The sequence below is a fragment of the Chlamydotis macqueenii genome, chromosome 18 (assembly GCF_036417535.1).
Source record: "Chlamydotis macqueenii isolate bChlMac1 chromosome 18, bChlMac1.mat, whole genome shotgun sequence".
Taxonomy (NCBI): domain Eukaryota; kingdom Metazoa; phylum Chordata; class Aves; order Otidiformes; family Otididae; genus Chlamydotis; species Chlamydotis macqueenii.
The window spans coordinates 7,002,591-7,025,004 of NC_141573.1; the positions used below are offsets into that span (position 1 = coordinate 7,002,591).

General features: G+C 52.4%; 2 protein-coding genes across 4 annotated transcripts in view; one reads left to right on the plus strand and one right to left on the minus strand.

The window, feature by feature from the left end:
• Positions 1–22,414, minus strand: part of ACSF2 (acyl-CoA synthetase family member 2) — a 36,305-nt gene that overhangs the window by 2,990 nt on the left and 10,901 nt on the right. For both annotated transcript variants that reach the window (XM_086762460.1, XM_086762461.1), the window contains exons 5-10: positions 22,010–22,128; positions 21,662–21,824; positions 21,132–21,227; positions 20,083–20,231; positions 19,395–19,486; positions 18,210–18,286 (exon numbers count right to left, since the gene is read on the minus strand). In XM_086762460.1, coding sequence (XP_086618586.1) covers positions 18,210–18,286; positions 19,395–19,486; positions 20,083–20,231; positions 21,132–21,227; positions 21,662–21,824; positions 22,010–22,128 — 696 coding nt within the window. The remainder of the gene's footprint in view (positions 1–18,209; positions 18,287–19,394; positions 19,487–20,082; positions 20,232–21,131; positions 21,228–21,661; positions 21,825–22,009; positions 22,129–22,414) is intronic.
• Positions 9,030–16,846, plus strand: CHAD (chondroadherin). 2 transcript variants are annotated; one of them, XM_010129025.2, is made up of 5 exons: positions 9,030–9,100; positions 9,289–10,076; positions 13,587–13,750; positions 13,951–14,096; positions 15,861–16,846. In XM_010129025.2, exons 2-4 carry the CDS (start codon positions 9,297–9,299, stop codon positions 14,090–14,092), a joined length of 1,086 nt encoding a protein of 361 aa, XP_010127327.1. In that variant the 5' UTR covers positions 9,030–9,100; positions 9,289–9,296; the 3' UTR covers positions 14,093–14,096; positions 15,861–16,846. The 2 variants fall into 2 exon arrangements, with proteins under 2 accessions (XP_010127327.1, XP_010127328.1); XM_010129026.2 differs by lacking the exon at positions 9,030–9,100 and having other exon boundaries at positions 9,221–10,076; positions 15,858–16,846.

Below are 22,414 nucleotides of genomic sequence, written 5' to 3' on the forward strand. Positions count from 1 at the left end.
AGAAGCTACGGCAGCACTGCACCTGCCTGCCACGGTCTTCCTCACCTCCATCGCTGCGCTCCAGACCCCCACCACCCACGACGCTCTGGGTGTCGCGTGCTTTTGACACCCCAGCTACTTTTCTTGGAGCACCCCAGGATTCATCCTCTTCTTTGTCAACCTATGTCTCTCTAAGGCCTGTCCTGTTGACTCCCTACCGTCTCTGCCAGACACTGGTTTTGCCTGAGTGCCCTTGCAGCCATCTACTCAAGATGCTGAGCTCATCTTCTACAGCTCGGGGCACATCGGACACCTCTTTGGAAAAATCCTGGAGCCTGCATGTCCTGCAGCACAGCTGCTTGCTGCAGGTCCTTTTGTGCAGCCATCAGCTCCTGTAACCCTCGTAAAGGCATCACGAGGCTGCACAACGCTCGGCGCAGCTGTGCTTACAGACCAAAAGCCTCGCAGCAGGACAAAAGCTTCTCGCTGCTAAACCTCCCTCACCGCTAATCCCAACGGCAGGCTCTGAGTCACCTCAGCCGAAGGTCACTTCTCCTCGGAGGAAAATTCCAGCTCTTTACGCCCAAGGCGGTGGCCTGCTGAGACAGCAGGAGCTGGGCCGGCGCGGCTCTGGGCAGCTCTGAGCTGCACCGACAGCACCATTGCTGGGATTCCTGCTTCACCTCCGGCTCTTGGGAGCTGCGTTTGAGCGGTGGGATGTGCTGGAGCACCGCTCTGGTCTCCCTTACCCACCCAGCATGTCAGGTGTCATCAGGCAGGGATTTGTCTCCCACCCACTAATGTCACAGGTGGCTGCTTTGCTGGCACAGCACGGCTGGGAAAGGGCTGATGCTGTTTGCTCCTTTCTCCTCCACGTCTTCAGACGGACACGCGAGCAGCTCTGACCCACCGAACCGCAACAGGGCCCGGCCATCTTCCCACTGCCTTGGCACCCACAGTGGGGCTGTGCCTTCAGAGTGAGTGCCCGGGCTCCACGGGCACGTCTGCACGGTGCTCACCGAGCTCCAGGCACCGCACTCTAAATTAACCAGGGGCTTTGCGAAGGACTACGATCCTGAAAAAAACATGCTTATATCCTGAGCGAGCTGTATGTAATCCTGGTGGGAGCACTCGGCGCTTTCTGCCGCTCGGGGCTGCTGAAGGGTCTCACGTGGGGCACAGTTCGTCGTAACGGCCGATGCTCTTGTTTGCCTGCACGGGGGTCAGCAGGAATCAGAGCTGGAGATCTGCGGGAGCCTCCTCTTAGCCAGAAACCCAGAGGAGATCGTCCCCGGGGATGCTGCAGGGACCATCCGTCTCTGGCAGCCCACAGGGAGTGACTGTCAACAGGTTTCTCCTACCAGACGCAACGGTGGCTTCCCGGCCGGGGTGGAAACCGACGGCGTTTAACGCTCAGACAGGATTTCTCTCCCACCCACTAATACGAGTCCTGCGGCTGGATCAAATGACCGACGAGACACGAATCCAAGATCTTAAACACTTATTAAAAATCCCAGCGCCTTTGTTTTTTTCGTTTGACTCTGCTGGACGAATTGCAGTGTTGGTCCCAGGATCCCAGCCAAGCCCTGACTCAACCCTTTCTGCCTCTCCGGGTCGCTCCAGCGGTTTAATTGGAGGCAGCAGCAGGCAGCTCCCTGGCAGGACGATGCCGCGGGTGCTGCGGCTCACCAGGCTCCTCCGCACGCCTGGCAGCATGCCGCGTACCCCAAGCACCGCCTGTCCATGCCCTGGCCGGTGGGTTGTCCCCATAAATACCCTCACACCCTCAGAAACGGCCTTCCCCAATCGGCCCGGAGAGCGATGCGGGTCTGAACCTCCAACCTGCTGCCCGATCGCTGCCTTCCCCTCCCTGCCTGCACCGGCACTGCTCTCTGCAGCTGGAGACCAGGATGTGGCTCCTGACCTTCCCAAGACAGCGTTTCTCTCCTGGGATAGCATTTTCTCCATCTGCAATCTCAGTACCGAGGCGGTGGCTGGAGCAAGCCCTGACACCAGCGCTGCTGCCCTTTCCGACCCCCATCTGACACGTGGAGCCTCCCCCAACCGCTCTGTCATCCCAGCCCAGCCGCAGCTCGTGATGCACGAGACAAAACGCCGCTTCCAGAAAACCCTCACGTACCAATTTAAGCTTGGAGTTATCCACAAAGATTCATAGCTTTCCAGACCCAGAGGGACACTTAGCATCATCTAGCCTGGTCATCTGGTGTAATTCAGTCCAGAAAACCTCGCCCAATAATTTCTGCATCAGCTCCATAATTTCCACTGGAGCTATATCTAGTCTCAAAGCAAATTCAGAGGTGAGGAGTCCAGCTCAGACCCTTGGCTTTTAGAGGAGCTATGAGAACACACGATATAATTGACTGTAAATCCATTTTTTTTTTTTTAACTGAGGACCACAAGTGACCTCCCCATGCCCAGCACAGGGAGCAGTCCTGCCTTCAGCGATGACAAGGACAGCTCCAAAACAAACTGCTGCCTGCCTTACTGCTACCGACAAGAGATCCATTCTTTGTGAATCCTAAGCCTCTGTCTAAACCGGGAATAAAAAGAAAGTCTTAGCAGAACTGTGTTTTTTAAAGCACATTTCACAAACATTTCCTGCTAGCACTGTTTAAACACCGGCCGCTGCGGAACAGGCAAAACAACCTGAAGAAGGAAGCGTCTAAAAATTAAAAATAAAGTAAAAACAATCAGACTCCAGTCTCTTTAGTAAACATTTGGGAGGCAGACTGATCTGGTGGGGAGAGCAGGGACTCTGAAGACCCTGGGTTTTTCCCAACCGTGCCGCTTATTTACTGCAGAACGAGTCACACCAGCTCTCTGCTCCTCGGTTTTCCCCAGCGTTTTCAAAGGCAATAAAACCACACATTTCCTTCTGCTTTCCACTGCTGCTGAAGGGCTGCAGGGGAAAAGGCTGGCTTCAGCACCACCAGCACCCCAACTGGGGTTATATTGGGTGCGACTGGAGCAGAAGGTCAGGGCTGCAGGAGGGCACATGAGGTCCTTGGAGGACAGTGCCACCCTGGACCTGAACGATGCTCAGGGAGGGATCTTCACGCCCCTTGTCGCCACCCTCTGGTTACGCCACGCTGGAGGAGGACGGCAGGGCTTGAACCACCAAAGTAAAACCTACAGAAATGGAGCTTTGCTGGAGACAATATTGGCCTCAGAAAAAAGCAGCAAATTGACCGTGAAATAATAGGGATTTTCAGACTTCAAAGAGGGCGTAATGAACAACAGAAAGCAGACTGGCAACCCAAGAGATGTGCTAAGGGACCTCTAAGAGGCCCTTTGAACCCCTCTGAGCGTAACACGCCGGATGGATCTAATTATCCCTAAACCCATGCTGAGCGTTTTGTCTGCCTCGTATCTCCAACCCCAGCCCTTCCCTTCGCAGCCAGCTCCAAGTCGTTCTCAATGGAGCAACGATCTTCCCTCATGCAGCTGCTGTCTCCAAAGATCACCCTGGGTTGTGCTGTCCTTCGGGGGCACGCGTCTCACGGCTTTGGAGATGTCCCACTACCCCAAATTGTATTGGAATATTCCTGAACTTTTAGGTTCGCTTTGCTGCTGCTGCTGAAAAAAAACCCCAACTTCTGATCACGTCCAGCCTGTGTCACACTGAGATTACATTTCCTTCCCCAGCAACAGTACCACCTTTGTGTCGAAAACGTCAGGACGCAAACAAGCGGGTCTTGTAGGACAAACCTCCAAGGGTGGCCACCCTGTTGGCATTTCTCCCCACCCGGAGAGCTGCCAGACAGTCCCAGTTTGGACGGGGCTTTAAAAGTTCCCAAAAATATCAGGTGCCCAAAGCACTGTCTTTGTGCTGTAGCACGCGATGGCTTTGCCTCAAGAGGAGACCACTGCAAAAATGGCAACCCAGCTTGCCCAGGCCAGAAGACTGCCGCTGAAAATTAACCTCCTGTTGTTGTACAGTCAGGACAAGCTGATCCTCGCGGTCTGGAGTTAAAGCTGCCTCTCTTCTTTCCACGTCGAGCAGAAGTCTTGAGGCTTGCAAATATTTCCCCAGTCCTGCCAGAAGCCCTGCCCAGTGGCAACCAGCAAAGGCATGTGCAGTTACCTTCTGGTTGATCTCCAGCTCGACAAAAGGTCTTTGCCGTGCAATTAACTCCATCCTCCCTGGTGCTGGGTGCCAACACATTTAGAAAAAGTGGAATTAAAATGAAAAAGTGAGAGGAAATGTGCAGAAACTGAGTCCTGCAAAGGCAGAAAACAGCTGTTTTGAGGGTACCTGAATGCTCAAAGCTGCTGGAGAAGGAAATTTGGCAAAAAACAAGGAGTAAAGATAACATCTCCATGGATTTGGTGAGCTCAGCCCTCACTGGAGACATGGCTGGAAGTCCAGGATCTTGTTGCTTCCATGCTGCATTTTAAGTGTTCTCACAGCACATTCCCACAGCTTCTGCAGCTACTTCCCCATCCCTGGAAACATCCAAGGCCAGGTTGGCCGGGGCTCTGAGCAACCTGATCTGGTTGGAGATGTCCCTGCTCCTTGCAGGGGAGGTGGACTGGATGGGCTTAAAGGTCCCTTCCAACACAAACCCCTCTATGATTCTACTAAAACCAGCTACTTGTCAGGTCCTCCCCAAAAATGAGGTGGGATGGGATGAGGAGGTCTCACTTTGGCCAAGGACAAGCAGGGAAATCGTCACTGAGTAGAGCTGATTTTCCATTCTGGGAACAGAGGGGACTCCTGGCTGGGCAGCGTTTGGGAAAGTCAGAAGTCTTGCATGGATCGGTTGTGTTCTGCAAGGGAAGAAAGCTCCACTCTTCTCCAGAGCCTGCAAGAGCTGCCGAGAGGACGGTGGCCCCAGGCGGAGCAGCGGGCTGCGAGGGATGCCCGGTGCCATGCAGGGTGGACACGGCAGGGCTGGGGAGAGGCAGCAAGGGCTGGGTGAGCTTCACGGGAGAGGCCAAGAGCATCACGCAGCAGCTGCTGGGATCAGCCAGGAGGGAAGGGTGGGTGGACATCAACAGGGAGCCAAACTGGCAGCATATCAGCGGGTGGAGGCCATGCTACAGTGGAAGAAAACCACCAGAAAGAAAGAGATGCACCCACCACCACCTCCTCCAGCTCACCAAGCAGCCCGAGCCCCTACTCCGCAGCGAAGGGGGGACCCTCTAAGCCTGTCACACAGAAATGGTAACTCGGGTCTGAACTCGGAGCCCCAGATGCCACTGGCGCTGACGGGATAATTGCACCTCGCTGAAAGCCAGGGCTTTCTCAGGTACTGCCTGGAAAAGGGGGTTGCCCACCTACCAGGGCCCCTCAAACCCTGCCTGGAGGGTGCTCTGTTCCCGGGACAACTCCCCTGGGATGCTGCAGAGCTGGCACCTCCTCCCACTCGCTCCCCCCACCCCAGCACCCAGGGCCAGGCAGAGGCAGGGGCTCAGCTCCGCGCAGACTGGTGCTGTGTGGGCTGCAAACAGGGGGACAGCACGGGGCATCCGGCAGCACCCCCAAACTGCCTGAGCCCTCGCCTCCAGCCTGGACCCCAAGGCCAGTTCCACTGGTGCCACTTCAAGGAGGCGATCGCTACGTGCGCTGACATACAAAACCAGATCCCGATCCCCTTTAAAATCTACAGAGTCAGGTTTAAGCGAGCGATGGAAGATTTTAACACAGAGCACAGCCTGTGCAGCTGTCTTGAGGTGCCCGAGTTGTCAATACTAACAAAAACAAAGATTAAACATGGAAAAGGCCATCTCCAATGTCGTGTCAAAACAGCTCTGACCTGCAGCACCTAAGAAACGCCCCAAATCTATATTTATACTCTTTCACAAACTGTACTTATTTGCTTGGCCCACAACGCCTCCGAGGAGGAGAGGAGGGGCACCCAGCATCTGCAAATTGCCAGGCAGCAGGAGTGTTTGCAGAACTGTTAATCAATTAAGAAAGAGAGGATGGCAGGATAATCCTGCCTCTTCCATGACGTCCTAGCAGCCCCGGTCCCAGGGGACCCGCGAGGCCGGGGGCTGGAGGGGACCCAGCTCGGCGCGGTACCCCGCCGCGGCGGAGGGAACGCCGACACTGCTGCCGTTGTCACCGCCAGCCTGCGAGCCACCCACGAGCGGGACCCCAGGCGAGCTTTTGAGGACGGCTGGATGTTTGGCTGGCCAGCTCGAGGGCTGCAAAAACCTGGTGTGGGAAGACCAGACCCCGCCAGCGAGCCGCTCAAAACACAAACAGCCGGGAGCCCGGGGCGAGGTGCCAGCTGTGGCAGATGCCAACCAGCTCCCACCACAGGAATGTGCTCACCGAGGCACAGAAATAAAATAAAATAAAAAAAAAAAAAAAAAAAAGAAAAAACAAAACAAAAAAAAACCATTAGGGGAAAAGAACTTCCTTTTATTCAACATTTGTGCCTGGAGAAATGGAGCCGAGAAGCCGACACCTTTCCCCCAGCAGCGCTGTCCTGCTGCCACCCCACCGCGGGACCAGAAATAACCCGGCATCCACCTAACCTCTGCTGCAGGTTTGGGGCTGGTGGGGAGCACTCGGGGTAGGGACAGCCACCCACCTTGTGCCAGCTACATCACGGCATCTTCCCGAGGAAACGATGGGTCTCGCCCGTATCCACGGCCCTCTCCAGCCACAACACACGCATCCCTGCGGGGAGAGCATCCCTGTCCCCCAAAATCTGCAGTCTCAGCCAGCAAACCGATAAAGGGCGGAAGAAAGGGGAAATTTATCTTGAGAAGAAGAAAGATGAGAAGATGGTTTGAGGTTTGGGCAGTTTAACCTCTGAAAAAGGGTCTTGTTCCAGAAATACATATGGGTGAGATGTATTTATGGGTGGAGTTTGCAAGGCCTTCACCAGCTTTTTGCTCCAATCTGGCCCACGCTGGCAGAAATCTCTGCAGAAGTGGTAAGCTGTTAGCTGGTATTTTTTGCAATGGGAAAACCAGGTATCAGATATCAGGTCCGCTCAGGGAGGGAGCGCAGAGAGCTGCCTTGCTTCAGTGTCCAGCAGAAACAGCCTGGATTTAAAAATCTCACCCACCAGTTGCTCCTGCCCAGTATAGCTGGTACGTAACTGCAGGAAATTGTTCACCAAATGACTACAAGTAGGACTAAGATGGTGGAACCTGCTCAGAGGGATAGAAGATGATGCCTTAGAGGTGAATTCTTTTTCTTTTCCAGTCATTCACCCAGGTCCCTGTCTGAGCTTTACAAGCAGCACAACCTGGAGAGCAAAAGTAGGAAAATACGGAAAGTTCTTCTGTCCACCTCCTCTTCTGCTGTCTCAAAGGTCCTGACAAGACACTCAGAGGGCTCCTCCAGAGATCAAAGCACGTGCATGACCACTGTGGCATCGACTGAATCAGGCATAAGCCAAAACACCATTGTTTTGAGCAAAGAGTGTTAAACCCTACAGTAAGTACCGTCGTGAGTCCTGCAGGAGGTCCCTCCAGCGGGAGCCTAGAGCTCTGACGGCCAGAGCATCTCTCCAGAGATGAGGCAGGAGAGCTCGGTGCTGAGGCGAGCGGCGAGGCCCCAGCTGCTCAACTGCAGGGCGTTGCGCCTCGGGGCTGACAAAACATTGGAAGCCTGACATGGCCTGGTTTGCACCCAGGTCCCACATTACATCACCGTTCGGCCAACCCCATCTGCCCCACAGGCTCACCAGAACCTACGTTCGCACCCCAGGAGCCCCTTTTCTCCCCTAAATTAGTCAGGCGATGAAAACACCCTTCAGGCTGACAGCTGCTGGCCGGAGCGCGGGCTGCCAGGCGGTTTGCATAACTCCGGCCGGAGCACGCTCGGCGGCGCTGGCTAATTCCTCATCGCAACAATGGAAAAACCCAGAAATCGCAGTGAATAAGCCAGTCTGTGTCCTAAGTCAGCCCTTGGATTTCCTCCCTTTCTTGAGCCTGTCTCGCCTCTGCAAAGGCTCCGCTGGGGCTGCGCAGCCGGCCTCGGGAGCAGAAACCTCAACAAGCTCACAGTTATGTGCTGGGCTGTTTGCTGCAGCCAGGAACTGGCTGGAAATCAGTTCAAAATGTTCCACTTCCAAACTCCACCCCGCAACCCCTGGATCTCTCCCTTCGCGCTCAACAGAAGCGGGTGCTGGGGCTTTTTTAACCGCTTTGCCTTCTCCGTTGGGAGAGCAAAGGACATCCCCTGTGTTGTTAACATCCTCTGCAACTGCCACCCCGTGACAGAGCCAAGGCAGACCCCAGTGACTCCAGCAGTGACTTCCTTGCTCTCCTACCTCACCATCCCTCTACCAAAACTCATGGCTTTCCCAGTCCACGGCTTCATCTCGAGAGCCGCAGGCATTGCCATCCACCTCATCCAAGCTGGACACGCAGTGGGGCACCGCTGTCTGGGATTTCATATCCACCACCCGTGCTCCATCGCTTCCCGCAGGTGAAGCCACTGCCCCATCCCTCATTGGAAGGCAACAGCCAGTGCTCCACAGTGCCACATGCTGAGAAGAAAAAACCCCTCACACAGATCTCCTGACCGTGACCAGCTCCCGACATGTCACCCTCCACTGCTCATAGGAAAGACACAGCAAAAATTAAGACTGTTACTGCTCTCCCTTGCTTGGCCAGCTCCTAAGTGCAGTCTAGATCTGGACGTCTTCAACCAAAACTTTGCAACTCTAAGAGCGTTGTTGGCCTTTGGCATCACCCCGTATTGCCCCCATCTTGTCCCGTCCCTGCTCAGGCAAACTCCTTTGAAGTCACCAAGACAAGATCTCACAAAAAAACCTTCCTCTGTGACAACAGGAGAAGATGCTTCTCCCCAGACCATTTCAGCTGAGGCTAAACCCAGCCCAGGAGCCGGCTGAAAGCTTCAGCATGAGGTGACTGCAGAGCACAGCAGTGCTCCCCGCTATGCCGTTAAACCAAAACAGGTTGTTTTTCCCCCAGTGATGAACCTGGGCCCCGCTCGGCTCAGCGGGGACCTGGGAGGTTCCCCACAGAGCTGGTCAGCATTTCTTTTTCCTGACCATTTGCCTCCCCTGTTGCAGAGAGGAAAACTACTTCTGCGCGGTGGCTTCGGCAGCGGGGCCGGGCAGGGCCCGGACACTCCTCTGCCTGGTGCCAAGGGGTTAAGCTCACAGTAAGTTCCCAAAGCCAGTTGCTTCCAACTGGCTGCTGCCTGCGGTTTGTGGGAAGGGATTTTGCTTTTTAATAACATTATAAATAGGGCTGTGTTCAGCATGCTGCAAACCCAGTTACTCTCTCTCTCTCCCACCCATCTCCCTCCTCCTCCTCCTGCCGCTTCTCTTCCCATCACACTAATTCCAGATCTGACCATGAATCGGTCAGGCTTCCTCCTCGGTGTCCTCAGTCTACTGACATGTCTTGCCTGCATCGTGCAGGCATGTCCCCCGAGCTGCCACTGCCACGGCGGAGACCTGCAGCACGTCATCTGTGACAACGCGGGGCTGAAGAAGATCCCCAAGGTGCCTGAGCAAACACGGCTTCTCAACCTGCAGAAGAACAACTTCCCCGTCCTGCCGACCAACGGCTTCCGTGACATGAAAAAGCTGGTGTCCCTGCACCTCCAGAGCTCACGGATCAAGGAGATCTCGACTGGAGCCTTCCGGGGACTCAAGAGCCTGGTCTACCTCTATCTCACTGACAACCAGATCAGTGTCATAAAGCCAGGAGCCTTCGATGACCTGTCGGAGCTCACCTACCTGTACCTGGACCAGAACAAGATCCCAGACCTACCCAAAGGGCTCCTCTCCCCTCTTGTCAACCTCTTCATCCTGCACTTAGGCAGCAATAAAATCCGGGAGCTGAAACCAGGGGTCTTCAATGGGGCTAAAGACCTGCGCTGGCTCTACCTCTCTGACAACTCCCTCACCAACCTCCTGCCCGGGGCTCTGGAGGATGTAGAAAACCTTGCTGTCCTCCACCTGGACAAGAACCAGCTGAGCAGCTACCCTGTGAACGCGATGAGTAAGCTGAGAGTGCTGGAGGAACTGAAGCTTTCCCATAACCCAATTGAGGTCATCCCTGACAATGCCTTCCAGTCCTTCGGGCGTTACCTGCAGACACTCAACCTGGACAACATGAAACTGAAGAAGGTGAGTCCTTTCTCTTTCCATATGCTCCGGATAAGAACAGGGGGCTTGATTTTCTTCACCTTCACAAAGCCCCGTGGTTTGCTGTCCCTCCCTTGCAGAGGAGAGGGGAGATGTGGGTCTGCAGGCTCTGCAGACAGCGAGGCACGGGCCAGCTGATGACACTCCTGACACAGCCCAAACACAGGATCAGACAGAGTTCTTCACCCTCCTGTTGAGTTATTTTATGCAAAACCAAATTACCTGGAGCTGATCAAACTCCCTGGAAAGGCAGCGCGCTCCCTCCCAAGCCGGAGGTGACACCAGTCACTGAGAAAGGTACTGGGGATGCTCCAGGACAATTAGCAACCTTCCATCACCCCAGACACAAGGCGTGGGATGAGACGTGAGCGTCTGCCCGGCACTCGAGGGACTGAAGGGCACTGCCACCTCGCTCTGCCTCCTTCCTTCAGCTTGGGTCCCCTTTGTAGGCTGGGAGGGGGAAGACTCCTCGGGAGGGGCTACGAATAGCAGCGGTTTCTTACCCACACCTTGCAGACAGGTAGGCGTATGGACCTCCACCTTCACCTCCTCCCACGCCTCCCACCCTTACACATTATAAAGAAAGGTTTGTTTATTGATGCTCTCTCAAAGGGAACTCTCGCAGCACCTTACAAAAGAGCCCTGTTCCCACTGGAGAGGAGGAGGGACATCCAGGTATCCCAAATGGCTAAACAATCCCCTTCTTCTGTGAGGAAGCACTATCCATAGGCAGGAGCGTCACACTCAGGGAATCACTTGCACTAGGATCTCTGAAATGCCAGGCTGACGCCCGAGGTGCACTCCACAAGGCTGGAAAGGGAGGGTGCTGCAGGTGGAGCAGAACAGTTTTCCCTGGGATGATGCTTTGCCAGGAAGCCCAAAGACAAAAGGCATGGAGGTAGGGCAGGCTAGGACTTCACGGCAAAGCAACACCCGCCACGCACAGGAAGGTGCGATGAAAAAGATAATTTCTTGGCAACAAACAGCAACTCAAAGGGCCTTGCAGGGATGAGCAGATCACCTGAAAGCTACCAAGAATAGAGCACACGAGACTTCTCAAGGGGATATAGCATCCCAAAATGCTAAAAAACTGGAATTACAGCTTGCCCAGGTGGAGAACAACACTACCCAAAACACTTTGGTAGCACCCAGTCAGTATGTGAGCCCGTGTCCACTCTCAGCACTAACGTCACCAGGAGTAACCCGACTCAACACTCGAAAACAATCTATTGACCTCTCTAGGCAAGAGCTTAGGCACGCTGTCAGAGCACTTTTGTAGAATCAGTTTTAAGGCACTTTCATCAGGCACAAGTCAAAAGTTACAGCTTAAATGTTGTACCAGCTGTAGAGACATCCCAGTCCCAAGTTACACGTTGAAGAAATCAGACTAACCCATGATGCTGGGGCGCTCCAGGGAATTAAGTGTCCTCGCATTGCCCAAAAAGCAAGAACTAACAATTCTAGCCAGCAAAACAAGACTTTCTTATTTTCAGTGACCAACTATGCGCAGGACCTTTAAAGGGTCTTCTGCAGCCAGATGCCTCCTTTCCTGCCCAATAGCCCAATATGACACTAGTTTACCGGGTCAGCACTAACAGGGTGGCTTCTGCAGCTTTAGGGCTTACATTCTTTCTCTGGAAAGCAAAGCTCTATCTGAGGTCAGAGTTTTCTCTTCAAATCCTCAAAGGCCTCATATCCAAGCAGCCCACGTGTGAACTCTGCACTGCTAGGAGACACCAAACCACAGAGGCCTCGTGACCTAGGAAATCACTACCAAATACTTTAAATGCCGCTGGCATCTTGACTGCAGCTCTTTCTCCTTCACAAAAATACTGTCCTTAGCTGCTCCCTGCACAGCTGCAAGACTTTAGAGCTGGTCAAGTGCAAAGCCCTTCCACCCAAAGCCATCCCAGCACTTGAGCAGAAGGTAGAGCTGCCCTTCCCCACAAGCATCATGAACCCGTACCGGTCACCGGCCGGGCTGCGTCGCGCGGGCCAGCACCCACAGCCTACATCGACACGAAACCAGGCAGTGCAGAAGCTTTACGTATCCCCCTCTCTGTGTATTTAATACAAAATAAATTACAGCAGCCATCCTCCATCTAAATATGGGGAAAAAATCACCCATTTCTTTACAGACACATGCTCTGGCAGGCAGCGCAGCAGCTGTTACCAGCAGATGTGAGCTCTTCTCATGGGGCTGGGAGAGGAACGAGTGACTGAGACAGTACGCCACTGTCCAAACCAGAACGTGGCCGGGCTGCCGCCCCACCGCACGGCGTGCCAGCATTTCCCTGAGCAGCTCCGCTATCAGCACAGCAAAGCCTAGCTAGGTCAGCTCGCTTTTGGACCGCAGAGCCAGCACCGCCGACTGTCCAGCAGTTACAGTTCTCTGGGAGTCTCTTAGCTAAGCTCTAATCCCATCCAACGTTGCTTAATTTGGAAGATGACAAAAGTTCACAGCTTAAAATAGCACATTTCCTCTGTCAGTCTTTTCAGCTTAGAAAGCTAGAACAAACCCCGATAGTCCCAGCCGAAGTGCAATCTTCTGGCCAGAAACGGGAGCACAGGTCCTTGACTGGAGGAGTTCTGGTAGACCTAGTGAGTCTCCTTTAGAGAAAGCTTTCCCCTGCTCTGACAAGGGGGAGAAATGGTTTGTCATAGCCAATAGGAGCTTTGTGCCTTGTCAATGACCCCCTCTCCAGTTCATCACCGCCAAGGAAGATTGCATTGAGGGGTTTGCTTTCAAGAAGAAACTTTCCAACCTGAGTAACCATGGGCTGAGAAAAGCCAAAGATGAGACCTCAGGGAAGAGGGGAGGGGGCAGCAGAGCCAGGTCTACAGCCTCTCTCCTCTCTTTGGCAGCTTTTTTAAGAGAGGCTCTCCCTTAAAACCTGCCCGTTAATCGAGAAAAGACAAATCTTGCAGCATCCCTTGCAAACAACCCACTGGAAGTGAGGAAAAAAAAATGGAGGAGGTTGAGATGCTGGAAACCTGCCTCTATTTCTAGGTTGCTTGAATGCCAAGTGTAACTTTCCACTCGGAGCCCCCGGGCACTGCCAAAGTCTACAGCCCCTTCAGACACCACAAACACTCTCCTTCAGCCGTTCCAAGACAGGCAAGGCAACAGGCGCTGGGAGGATTTCCAGCCTTGGAAAGAAATACACCCAGAAAATATCTTCATTTAGAACGGAGAAGTATAGCTCAAAAATAAAGAGGGCTGCCAGACTTCATTTTATTTAGGGATGCAGCTGTAAAGACAATCCTGCATGCGTTTGGGACAGAGCTCTCTTCAGGCAGGAGACTCCACCACCCATGGGCCCACCAGCCCAATGCCTCTCTTACTCGTCCAGAGCTTCCAGCAAGGCAGGAGCCCCCTCCACCACTCCTGCTCTTGGTCTTTCCATGGACATGCCACCAAGAGTCTTGAATACTGGTTTGAAGTCCCCTTCCCTAACTCAGCGCTCCTCACCAGAAACCTTTGTGCTTTAGTTTACAGACAATGCGTTCACCGGCGTGACCGTCCTGAAGACCGCCCACCTGGAGAACAACCGGCTCACCCACCTGCCCCGCAATTTCCCCTTCGACAAAATGGAGACGCTGACACTCTCCAGAAATGCCTGGCACTGCAACTGCCAGCTAGCACATCTGCGCAAGTACGGCACCACGAGCCCCTTCCCTCCCGCATTCCCTGGGGTCTCCTTGGGGGTCCCCTGAGGGAGGTCCCTCCAGGCAAGAGGGGACTGCTGAAGGCTGCACACGAGCTCGGCAGCTCTCCCCATTCATGGTATAAATATTATCCGTGATGGTTTGTACCTCTTGTAAACTCCTGGTCGTCTTCCTCCCCGTGTCCCAGGTGGCTGAAGGGCAATCGCACCCGCACCGAGGAGACCTGCTCTACGCCCGCGCAGTACCGGGGACAGTCCATCAGAGACACCCCGGCCCTCCGCACCTGCAAGCTCCCCACTAAGAGATCCAAGAAGGGAAGCCGCCATTAAACACGTAAGATGGTTCATAGAGCCACTTCCTATCGGTAGCTTTTAGTCTGACCTCCAGCAAACCCTTATGCCACCAAAGGTATGGGAGCTTCTGTCTCTGACTTCAGTGACACTAAAGTTTGGCTCAAAACAGCTCATCCATTCACCCACCGATGCCTCCACCCACAGCTGCTCCATCTCCTGGCAATACTGGGCTCCATGGGCTCCCAGAGCAGACAATCTGCCTGGAGCATCAGGGATGGAGTCAACCCTGTAGAACAACCATGGAGCTAAAGACAGGCCTGGGCCAGCAAGTAAGGGTGAAACGTGTAATTAACTGTCAAAACAAGAGTGGATTTAGCCCACTCTTACCCTGAGCTGAGATCACACAAGCTTTACTTTTCCAACCGATTGGAGATGCTCAGCCTTTTGCCTCAGGAAAAGTCCTCTGGGTCTGGTTTGAAATCCAGGGCAGGACATAACTGGGAAATGTGGCCCCAGGCTGCCCAGCCCATACGAAGACAGATGTCTTCCATCAGGAGCAGTTCTCCGTCCAGCACCTGCCTTTCAGCAGCCACAATTCCCATCCAAGACACTCAGGTATTTAAAAACAAGGGCTGATGCCTTCAAACGAGCGTCCCAGAAGAGGAAGGTAGGACACACCAAATATTCTTTGAATAAAGCGTTCTGAGCCAGAAGGTGATTCAGAGACAGGGCCGATTTTCCCTTGAGCAATGAACTTGCTGACATCTACCAAACCAAACACCAACTGTGAAAACCTATCGCACAAACGCCTTCCACAACTGGAAGCTACCAAGGATATTAGATTCAGGGCACAGAGCAGCAAGAAAGCCACAACTGTCATCACTCCATCCCAAGCATTTTGCTTTTCCCCATCCCAGGAATAGGTCTGGAGCTTGTAGGGATTCCAGAGGGCTTTGGATGAGCCCACAGGTTTGTAAGCTCTTGCGAAAGGGACCTTTGCTCATTTGTTAAGCAAAGCACAGTGACCTCGCACTGCACTGTACGAACAAGCGTTGTCACTGTGCCCTCTTGTAACAGAAAGGACGAGGCAGAAGCCCAAAGCCCAGCTGTGGCCGCTCGGTCCCCAGTTCACTAAGGACATGCATAACAGGATGGAGAAAGTAAATTTATGACTGAGATGTCAGGGATGATGCCAGCTGTTCTGCACCTTCCTAAAGTGGTTATTTCTCTTGCAGTGCCAGAGGTTTTATGGATTAAAGATGGAAATACCAGTCATTCCATATAGGGCGGGTAAAGTTCTGCTCTAAGGACGGAAAATCTTCAGTTTCCTAAACCACAATACTTAAATGTATTTTATTTACAAGTCTGGCCCTTCTTAACCTTCTCCTCTCCCTGCCTGAGCTTAATTCCAGTTCACTCCTCCATGATGAGAGTGAGAAAAGCACGACAATAACACCCAGGTTTTTCATAGCACCTTCCACCCAACTCTAGCAAACAGGTTTACAGTGTTAATGAAATAGAAAACTATTTATTCCAGTCTTGCAGAAGACAAAGCTCGGTACCTTTGGGTGAGGTACTCAAGAGTCACACGGAGAGTTTGGCAGAAGAGGTCAGAGACAGGACTAACCCATCTCCTCTACTGTGGGAACTAATAACGGCTCCTTCACTCCTAACTCTTCCCTTTCAAGTATGGGCTTCATTCACTCACTGAGTCTAAAAATAAACAGACAAATGCTAAAGGTTTACTGATCTGCTGGAAAAATCCCCTTAAACATGTGGACTTCTCTCTTTTTTCCCCTAGCAGGCCCCGGTATGGCCTGTCCTGGTGACCGGTCACTTCATCCATCAGAAAACTACTGACTTCTGAGTCCTTCCTTAAGCTTCTCCTACCTGTCAGGAAACATTTCTGATATATCCGAACACCTCCAGCCTCCTCCGAATCCCCGCTTCTCTGCTGATTGCAGGATGGAATCCACCTTTCCAATCTTTTCCGACATCTATATATTTTAAAAGAGGCATTTTTAAAAACTAAACTATGCATGACCGTACTAAGACAAGCTAACCTAGATCCTGCCGGTAAAGCACAGTCATCTTTCCCAGAGGCAACAGAACCCACGTCCCCAATCAACCAGTTGGTTGCTGTCTCTTCCCCTTCCAGTGGAGCGGAAGCAAGTGGGAGGGTAGGAGCATCCCTTCCCCAGCTGCTCGTTCAGGAAAATTGGTCTCAACCCACGCAAAGAGACTCCTCTGCCTTCCCACGGAGGGGATCCCTGCAGGCCAGGGCTGAGGGGGATAGGTGAAGCAACGAACAAGAACCGGTGGCCCCGGAGCTGCCCTTTCACGCCAAAAGGCGGCGATCTCGCTAGGTCGGCCAGAAATCCTTTGAGCGAAGCCGTACTGGGAAACCCCAAAACCAAAGCCATCTGAAGACTGGATTCCCTCCCACTCTGTGGGGTCTACCGAGACGCACGTACGTCCGAGAGGAGACGGCGCGCACCGTGCAGCCTGGCGCGGGCAGCCCTCCTCTCCTCCCTGCCCGTGCTCCAGAGGATCTAGCAGGACACCAGGATGACTGTGGTTTATTGTCACGGCTATTACAATACCACAGTTGCAACTTAACAGTGTTTTTTAATCCTAAAGAGTTATATAAATATCTGTATATTTATTCCTCTGTAACTGAGTGTAAATGACCTTCGAGAGGATGGAAACTCCTCTGTCTCCTATATAGAAATCAAATTGTATATTTTCTTATGTACATCTTCTGTATAAAGCTCTTGCTGCAAAGATAAATTCAACAAGTCTCCCTGTGTCTGTCTGAGGGCTGGGGGATCAGAAGTAACACGAGACCGGTAGTACAAATATAGACTTCTAATCCTCTTTATCCTATGGGCAGAGCAACTGCGTGGAGGGTTTTATTATTCCTCTTTCTACAAAGCAGGAACACGTGACACTTAATGAGTCCTGGGCACCTGCAGTAATGTCTGAAAATATTTTGGGAGGCCAAACTCAAGCCTACTACAAAAATAGGTAGCTGTCACCTGACAGCGTCCAGGCAACGGCACCAGGGCTGTCCCTGGGGTTTTCAGCTCGGCACTAAGAGCACCACATCCAGGAAAACCCCCCCACCTCTGAGGCAGCTCCAGGACAGATGCCCTGGACTCTCCTGGTCTGTGGCAGAGCACGGTCGTCCCTCTAAAACCCTGGTGCTGGCGCGGTGCGGGTCTGCCAAGAATAACACGCCTAACCTGACTCCAGCCCACGTCTTTATCCATCACAACAGCCTGCTTCCTCAGCATCTGCAAGCTGCATGGCACCAAAGTGATTTCCTTTAAAGTAAAACGAGAACAAAAACAAAAAAAAAAACCCAAACAAACAGAAACAAACAAAAAAAAAAAAAAACAAAAAAAAAAGCAAGCCCTTTTTTTGGTTCAGTCATTCCCTCACAGACACACAAATGCAGATGGCGGGACCTGCCTACGATACATGTCACCTGGTGTGCCATCGTCCCCCTTGCCGGTGGCTGGTCCCCCTCCACAGGCAGGACATGCTGATGCTCTTGCGTGGGCCGAGGATGCAGGGACACGCGATGGAGCAGCAGCACGCGTGCTCCGACACATGCTGCCCTTCCGGCAACGCGACGCCTGGTGCTGCACGCGCGGATGGTGCCGTTCCCACGTTCAGACTCAAACGCGCGGCATGCAACAGGGTTTTATATCTGCGCGCGGTCCGGGATGGTGAAGGAAATCTAACAGCGCCACAGCAAGACAAACGCGTGCACCCACCCACACCGATACAAACCAGCAACGCCTCTTCCGTGATCATTCATCCTTGCAGCATGTACAACAGAAGGGTTCATAAGCTTTGAAATGCACCAGCAGAAGCTCAGTTTACCACACTGAACGCAATGTCTTCTCTTCTTACGAAGCTTCATCCCCAGACATCCCACCAGCAACCAGCTAGAATCCCCCCTTTCTCCTCCCAGCCCCTCTAGACCTTCACTCCTCAGACTGGCCTCGCACCCATGGTCCCATCACATCTGATCCCAGCAGCTCCGGCACCGCCGGGTACGGCTGCAGCACAGTGATGCCCAAACTCAGGGGTCTCACCCCAACAAACAGCGCGTGTAGCTTTGGTCACAGCAACCACGACTCACCACAATCTCAGGCATGTGCATCTTGGTGATGATCATCTTCATGATCTCAGGGGGAACAGGAGAACCTGCAATGATTCCTGGAAGAAAGAGGGAAAGATGACCATCTTGGAAACCATCGATTTATTCCCAGGAGCGGTCCCTCAGAAGGTTCTGCACTCCTAGATTCAAATGCTGGCAAGACCTTTGGGATACACCGGTTCCTGTCAAAACACTTTCTATTTTTATGGATACAGGTCCCAGTTATTCTAGAAGCGAAGGCTGCAGCAAGGCCAGTTTCCCTGAATGAATTAAGGGTTGGCAGAGTTCACTCGTTAGGAAAATAAACTCTAGAGCACAACCCTAATCCAAGCTGCTGTTCCCAAAAAGGAAAGACTCAGAGCAGAAAGAGGCATAGATTTTTAGCAGGAAAAACACCCCCATCGATCATCATCACCATAAAACCAGAATCCTTTCCTCCTGCCTTGCACAGAGCGGCCCTTTTGGGAGAGGGCAGATGACATTTTCACCCGTTCCATCCTAGGACAACAGAGCAAAAGAATGCCCCCCTCATCTTTTGCAGGGGAAAAAGATGAGACAGGATCATTTTTCACATAGCAGAGGTAATTAGGTAATCTGCTTAAGCGTTTCTTTATGCTCCAGCACCATCTTCTCTCCGCACCGTTCCAGAAGGGCCGGTGGTCTCGTCGTTTCGGCTCAGCTATTTCCGAAGCTGGCTGAGACAATGGAGAAAGCTCTGGCACACGTTATGGCACTCTCTCCAGTATTTAGAGCAATGACTATGAAAACGGGGAGGAAACTTTAGGTCAGAGAAATCCCAGCCTAGCTCTGCATTAGGGACCACACCAGCCTCAAGCACACAAAGCATCTGCTGCCACACGGTGGTGGTTGGTAAGATGGGAGCTGAGCAAAACCGGGCTTCCCCGCTCCCCACTCCAGAGGATAAAAGAGACAGGTCCCTCCCCGGTCTGCTTTAAGATGAAAGAAACCTTAAAAAGGCGTAATTCCTGAAGGAAATCCCAAGGAAAGGAAACATAGCATCAAATTAACAGTGAAACACAAGGCTTGTGCAACTGAACTCCTCCCCCCACAAGAGCGATTTGCTCACAAAGCTTAATACAGCCTCCCAGCAAGGAACCAGTAATATCCAGTTTCTCAGGATTTTTCCATTTGAGCTGTCAGGCTTACCTCCCCGGAGAGTTGACAGGTCGTAGGAGTCAAAGTCGGGCTGGGACAGCATGTCTATGAACATGGTCGGCGTGCCGTGGAGAAAGGAGCATCTTCAGGAAGGGGAGAGAAAAGGCAAAGCTGCAGGGCTGGGACCAGGGGCAGCCCCAGCTCAGCGTCCCATCCCGTTTTGTCTCATCCCATCGCATCCCATCCCGTCCTGTCACACACGGGGCCGCAGCACGGAGGCAGGCACAGCAGACGTGTGGTTCATCAGCGCACGTATGCATAAAAATATATATAAATATGTGTGTGTTATGCATACACAATGATTGCTCTCTTGTTTTACAAGCCACACGTAAAGAACAAGCTGGAAACGCAACGATCTCGGCAGCAGAGCTGGACGCAGAGAAGGAGGGCAGGTGTAAAAACACACCAGCATAGCAAACCGCGGCAGCACTCGGCTTTCCAGCCAAAGACCTACAGCAACCTGAAGGATCCCTTATTTTGGGGAAAAGAGAAGAGCGACAAACTCCCAAGCGTGGCTGAGAAGGCAGGATTTAGGCTCCGGAAGCACCTGTGCAGGTACGTGCACCAGGAAACCTGCCTCTCCCATCGTGGGAAGGAAGAGCATGAGCAACGGCCTGGCAGGCGAGGCACGGGAAGAAAGCATCACCACGAGGCAACGGAGACACAAACAAACTCTCACTTCTCTCGAGACACAGCCTCCAGAGCAGCTTTCCCCTCGAAACTCGGCGATGAGAAGATGCAGGAGGAGCCGTGCAGGGCCATCACCATGGAGCCTCCCACGGACGCCAGGCAATGATAGAGGGGCGCGGGGAGCCCGACGCGATAGTCCTGGGGTCAAGCCAAAGACAAGGGTGAGGAGACAAGATCTTCCCATCCATCACTAGCCCGTCTCACTGCTGGAGAGCAAAGAACCAAGCAGAGGAGTTTTCCCCAAAAGCTTTTTGGAAATCTGACATTCACCTGCGTTCCTTAGGTGGAACATGACGCTGATGATTCCTGCTATTAATAAAAATCAGTTTGGGAAGTTTTTCAAGTCAAAATTGCATTCTGTAAATCCATGATGTCTCTTGTTTGCTGGACTTTTTGGTCTGGTATTGCTTACACATTATTTTAGGATATGCCAGAAGAGAAGAGCGGTAGTGCTATGACGGGCATGAAACATGCAGGACTTGGCACATTAATTTTATTTGTTTTTTAAAACTCTAAAGGCCCTGAAGACTGATTGAAACAACCCATCTTTCTTCTGGATCAAAGCTATTGTGTTAGAAATAACTGCTTCAGAACCCCAAAAGAAAATATTTGCCTTTAACAATTTTTTAAAGGAACTACAAACAGAAAGGTCGGATCCTGATAAGAGTAATGAGACTGTATACACGACACAAAACAGAGCCACGTAAAATAAACTAAAGCCTCGTTCACAGAATTCAAAGCTAACAACCAGAGTCTTGTAATTATTCGAAATGAGTATTCACCAAAATGAAAAGTGATTAATTTCACAATTTTTCCCCCACAAAAAGGCGTCTTTTTTTCTCAAAAAAAAAAAAAAAATCTTCACATGAAACTACAGTAAAACGTCGATGAGATGAAAAAATGTTATGCAGGAGTATCCCTCAACACCTTTCATAGCAAAACATCCTGTCCTGCTGAGCAGGCACCAACACTCCCTACACACGTGCCCTCTCTGAGGCAGGGGGGACCACCCCAAACCCCGTTCCCACCGAGACCCACCTGCTCCGTGATCCCCAGCCTCAGGCCGATCAGATTGGCGTTATTCACAATGTTCCTGTGAGAGAGGGTGGCTCCTTTGGGGCTTCCCGTTGTCCCCTGAAAGACACAGGGCATTACGCAGTGACGCCACCTTTTCTGAGGATGAGCTACGCGTGCTCCCTGGGGCGATTTCCCAGGCACGTTCTGGGGTGCTCTTGCACTTTGTTCTCCATTCAGACCTGAGAGATTTTATTTTCTTCTTTAACAGCATCTTCCCAAACCAATTCCAAAAATTGAATTCTGTTCATCAGAATTCACATGACAGCCTCTCACCTCCATCAGCCCTTCAGAAAGGGCTGAGCAGCAAGAACACAAGAAGCAAAGGGAAAGGCTACCACACTCCCTCCATCCTACGGGAGAAGATGGAAGCGGGGCTTGGTCTCAGAGGGCAGAAGGCAGAAGAAATGGGATACTCAGCATCGCACACATCTTTCCCTGTGTCCCCGGAGAGGAACCCAACCACAAGGCAGGGAGCAGGCAGAAGCACCTACGGAAGTAAACTGGATGTTGATGGGCTCGTTGCAGGAGAGGGTCTGCTGCACGGCTCTTAACTGCTTCACATGGCTGCTGTCCCCAGCCTCCATCACTTCGTCCATGTGGAAGGTGCCAGGCAGCTTGGAGTCCACTGTGATGACAATGGATAAGTCAGGTAGCCTGGGTGGAAGAAAAATACCATCAACAATAACAGAGGAAGGAGAGGTGCACGCTGGTCAGGGCAAACCTCCAGGACAGCCCAACCCCTTCTCTTCAGATGAGACGCTGTGCTGGTCCTTCTTCTGCGCAGCGGGGAGGACACAGCTGTCAGGTCAGCGCAAAGACACCAGATGTTCCCAACTCACCTTTTACTCTTTATCCCCCCTGGACTGGATTTTTCTATCTCAGGACACGACTGCTTTAGAATATCGTAGTATTTCTGTGTTTTAAACTGAGTGGGAAACACCAGCGCCTTACAGCCAACCTGTGAAGGGAGAGAGAAACCCATGAGAAGTCACGTTGGGCTGATGTTCAGGACACGGAGAAGAGCAGCCACCACTGAGACAGGAACACACGCAGCCCTGCGACCCCACACAGCATCAGTCGTTAACACCGCACCGGGATTTTCTCCATGGCTTGTCTCTGTAAGCATCCCAGAGGATTTTATTTTCCCTCCTCCTAGCAAGAGCCACGGTGCGCAGCGGTTTGGGAAAACATGGAAAACTAAAGAGTGCTTCTCAGTCAAGCCAAGATTTTGCTGTGAGATTTTT